The sequence below is a fragment of the Myodes glareolus genome, chromosome X (genome assembly GCF_982192425.1).
Source record: "Myodes glareolus chromosome X, mMyoGla1.1, whole genome shotgun sequence".
Classification (NCBI taxonomy): domain Eukaryota; kingdom Metazoa; phylum Chordata; class Mammalia; order Rodentia; family Cricetidae; genus Myodes; species Myodes glareolus.
Window position 1 is genome coordinate 124,534,531 of NC_142053.1, and position 4,133 is coordinate 124,538,663.

At 52.1% G+C, this 4,133-nt stretch overlaps 1 protein-coding gene across 1 annotated transcript; it reads right to left on the reverse strand.

Annotated features, from left to right (window-relative positions):
• Positions 1–630: 630 nt before the first annotated feature.
• Positions 631–1,440, reverse strand: LOC148117471 (spindlin-2-like). Its single transcript, XM_087903127.1, has one exon. It carries the CDS (start codon positions 1,438–1,440, stop codon positions 631–633), a length of 810 nt encoding a protein of 269 aa, XP_087759253.1.
• Between the last annotated feature and the right edge of the window lie 2,693 nt (positions 1,441–4,133).

A 4,133-nucleotide genomic window follows, 5' to 3' on the forward strand; every position in this document is an offset into this window, starting at 1 on the left:
ATAGTGTACCATGGCCTATGTGTGGGTCCTCCTGACCTCTGAAGTCCCAGAGGCTCTCCCCAGGGACCTCCCTGCCCAGCATACCTTTCCTACCCTTCCTATGTCCCTCTTCACACTGCTGTGTGTATTCTCCTACAGGAGTTCCTTTGGTTTTCTAAAAGCCAGAAGGTGCCAGAAGGCTTCACTCTATTACCCCTCCTGCCCTTTCCAATCTATGTTTCTTCCTTCACTCTGTTTCACCCCACAGGGAGCTTCTCTCACACTTTGGCTCCCTCCCACTTCTCCCTAGGCAGTCCCCTCCTCCACAGCCCAACTCCAGTTCCTTCTCCTCCTCCCCCCAGGACCAAACCTGCTAAGTCCCATTCCATTTTTAGATGATACTAGCTCCCTTCTCTGACAGGCTGAATCGACAGCCGTTCTCTCCTTCCCTGCTCCACCCACCAAACAAACCCAGTGTTTTCCACAAGGCAAAGTGCTTACAGACAGCATGTCATACCCATATATTCCTGATACGCATTCATCAGGACAAACTTATGCCCATGGTGAGCTCCCAACACACTTAAAAGCAACAGCCTTTGAACGTCTAGAAATGACAACTTTATTTCAATAGTTGTGGCATAACATTGTCAATTAGATATTTTTCACTAAGTCATAGACATGGATATGAAAATCATCATCAAATTTGAAGAAGTACACCGATGGTTTGGCTTCTACTTTGCCAATCACCTTGCCAGCCCTTTTGGAACCATCCTCTTGGGTATATTCCACGATCTTGCCTATCAGACCATCCTTAAATTTCAGGTCTACATCTGGTCGAGGAATCTCATTGTATTCTGGCAGGACACGAAGGTTGCCCTCTTTATAATCATCCAGAAGCTGGTACATGTATAAGATGGGGTCATTTGCATAGGTAATGTAAAACCAGGCATTAAGGATAGGCGCTTGAGCCAGAACCATCCCCCTCCATTTATCTTTTGTGCCATGCTCACCCTCAAATAAGTGCTCCACCGCTTTGCCAATTAGGGTATCAGCAAGGTTAGGATCAGGGACTGGGGATGGTTTTACTGCATCAGAGAGCACTTTAAGGGACAACACTCTTTCATCTTGGTGAAGTTCCAACGCATAGACGGCGTCTATCCCATCATATTTCACCAGATAGAGAGAGGGATTCGTGGCCACCTGATCCAGAACCGTTCCTCTCCAATGGGTGATGAGCCCACCCCCTTCCTTCCACTTGTGAGAAATTCTGCAGCCCACGATATTCCTTTGGGCCAGGGATGAAGATCTGCTCCTCTGCCTCTTTTGCGCAGGTGTTTTCTTGGTCAAATTTGCAGTCTCGTTGGTGTAGTTGCCACAGAACTCATGTCCAGCAGCTGCATCTGACGGTTCCCCTTGGGACTCAGTGGTCTGGAAATACTGGGTGCTGGTGCCTGGATCCATGACTGTGTTGGAGAAAAGGGAAGAGACAGCTAAGAGGATAAAGGGTCAACTTACTCACCCCCCACCCCGTTAAATGCCTCCACTCCAGGGATCTGTTCTTTAACCGGCCACCACTCTCACCTCCAGGAGCCTGAGGCCAATGCTGGACACCTGGCTGAGTGCCTGTTGATGTGCTGTGATCTCCTGAGTTCCCTGGTTCTATCGTGAAGGGCTGGAGAGCTGCAGCGGGACAGCAGATATGGAACAGGATGTGGACCTCCGAAAAGCGGGAAATGGCGACTCTTAAGCTCAACCGTCCGCGCCCCGCGCCCCGCGCCCCGCGCCCCGCGCCCCGCGCCCCGCGCCCCGCGCCCCGCGCCCCGCGCCCCGCGCCCCGCGCCCCGCGCCCCGCGCCCCGCGCCCCGCGCCCCGCGCCCCGCGCCCCGCGCCCCGCGTGGCCCTAGCAAACCCGTTTGGATGCAGAGCAGAGAAGCAGGACATAGCTCCTCTCCTTCCTCCACCTTACCCTTCACCTCAGTGTGCTAAGCATCCAACCTGTAACTCGCCGACTATAGAGGCCGCTCCCCTGTACCCACCTCTGGGCTTCTCAGTGCTGGCTTCCGAATCTGCGCGGGGCTCCTAACGCCCCGTTCCCGGGGCCTGCTGCGGATGTCCTCCCCGCGCGCTCTGCGCTCTGTTTCCCCTGCCCGCTCCCTGTCCTCCCTCTCTGCTCAGGCCTGGCGCCCACCTAGAAGCTCGCCTAGCCCGGCGTCCTGTTGTGAGGTCCAGGGCTCCGCATGCAGGTATTGGACAGCTTATTGGACATGCTGCTGCCTCCGTTTAAAGCCCGCGGCGAAGGCTTTAAACGATGCTCCCCTAAGCCTGAGGGGATGATCCGCCCGCATGCCAGGGCTGCCCTGAAGGGTGGCTGGACAGGCAACTGGAACACCTGTGGTGCCCTGAGGCTGGTGGGCTCTTGGCTTCTTCAGCTTTCCTCTCTTGGAGGCAGCTGCCTCTCACCTTGGAATTCCAGCAACTGCTTCTCCTCTCTCATTCTGTATATTTATCTGTCTTATCCTTTTTATGCTTTATTTTGCAGGGCTTTTGGTTGGTGGTGGTGGGATTTTTTTTTCTTTTTTGTTCTCTCTCTCTCGTCTGTCCTCTTGCATTTCTTTTCTGTCCAGTGTTCATTACTGTGTTTCCTTTAAAGTCCTTTTAACTCTTTTGACTTTCTCATACTCTTTAGCTCCACCTTTCTACTTTTTTGCTTCAGATACTTTTTTGAAATTCTTTAAATTATTCGTTATATAGTAATGTCCAAAATATGCCCCATTTCTCCCACACACAGCGGCGTCACTGATTCGGTCCAAATTAAATTAAGCTCAAACTGAACTCAAGATTTCTGGTAGTTAGATAAAAGTCAGCATTCTTCAGGAACTAGTGAAACTGGTTTGTCAGCTAAAAGGAGTCATTTTCTTTGCCTCTGCCTGGGGTCAAATGGCTCAACATTGACAGATACCTATGATTGCACACCACAGTCCTTGCTGGTCTTCAAGCTAGAGTTGCAGATGTTTGTGACTCCTGAATTTGGTTTGCAGGACCCAAACTGGCTCCTTTGCAAGAACAGCAAGGGCTTGTAACTGCTGCACCATCTCTCCAGAACAATTTTCTTGGTCTTTAAAGAGGAGATCCATCAGAGGGGTAAGTGTGTGCCCGCCCGGGCAGAAGGTACGGGAATGGAGTACAGGGCCCCTCCAACTCGTGCTGCAGGGGCTTCTTTATTCAACACAACCCTGCTCCTGTACTGAGGAGACACATCCAAAGGGTTAAGTGTGTGCCCTCCTGGTCAGACAGTCCAGTGAACAGAGTAGAGAGCTCCTCCAGTTCCTGCTGCAGTGACGTCTTTGCCCCCACAGGACCCTGCTCCTGTACTGAGAAGATCCATCCAGAGGGGTAAGTGTGTGCCGGTCTGGCCGGACTATTCGTTAATGGAGTACAGGGCCACTCCAGTCCCTAGTGCACGGGCTATTTTGTTCCACACGACCCTGCTCCTGCACTGAGCAGATCCATCCAGAGTGGTAAATGTATGCCCACTGGGCCGGACAGTCTGAAAATGGAGTACAAGGCCCCTCCAACTCCTGGCAGCTTCTTGTCCACACATGACCCTGCTCCTGTACTGAGGAGATACCTCCAGAGGGGTAAGTGTATGCCTGCCTGGCCGGATGGAACAGAATACAGGGCCATCCCAGCTCCGGCTGCAGGGGCTTCTTTGTTCAGCATGACACTGCATCCCCCAAGACTGCCCCATACTCTGCTAGGTCCTTGGGTCAGGAGGAGTTCCCGCTCCTGCACTGAGGAGATCAATCCAGAGGGCCTTCTTTTCCATCTGCAGGGTCCTAAGATCCACCAACACAGCCAGCTCCAGTGCTGAGGGATCCTAAGAGAGGGCAGACCAAGAAAATTCCCCAAGTACAGAGGCAGTCACAGCAAAGATTGAGCCAAGACGCCAAGACTTTCCTGGATGCATTTGAAGGAAGAGATGGGCAGGCGCCAAAGCAAGAATTCCTCCAACAACCTCAAAAGCAACATGATAACACCAGAATCCAGTGAACATGCATCAGGAAGACTTGAACACCCTATTCCAGAAGAAGTGGAAGGAATCAACTTTAAATGGAACGTGATGAAAATAATAGAGGCCCTTAAACAGGATGTGA

Coding starts and splice junctions, on each gene's coding strand:
- LOC148117471 (XM_087903127.1), bottom strand. CDS start 1,440: ATGGATCCAGGCACCAGCACCCAGTATTTCCAGACCACTGAGTCCCAA.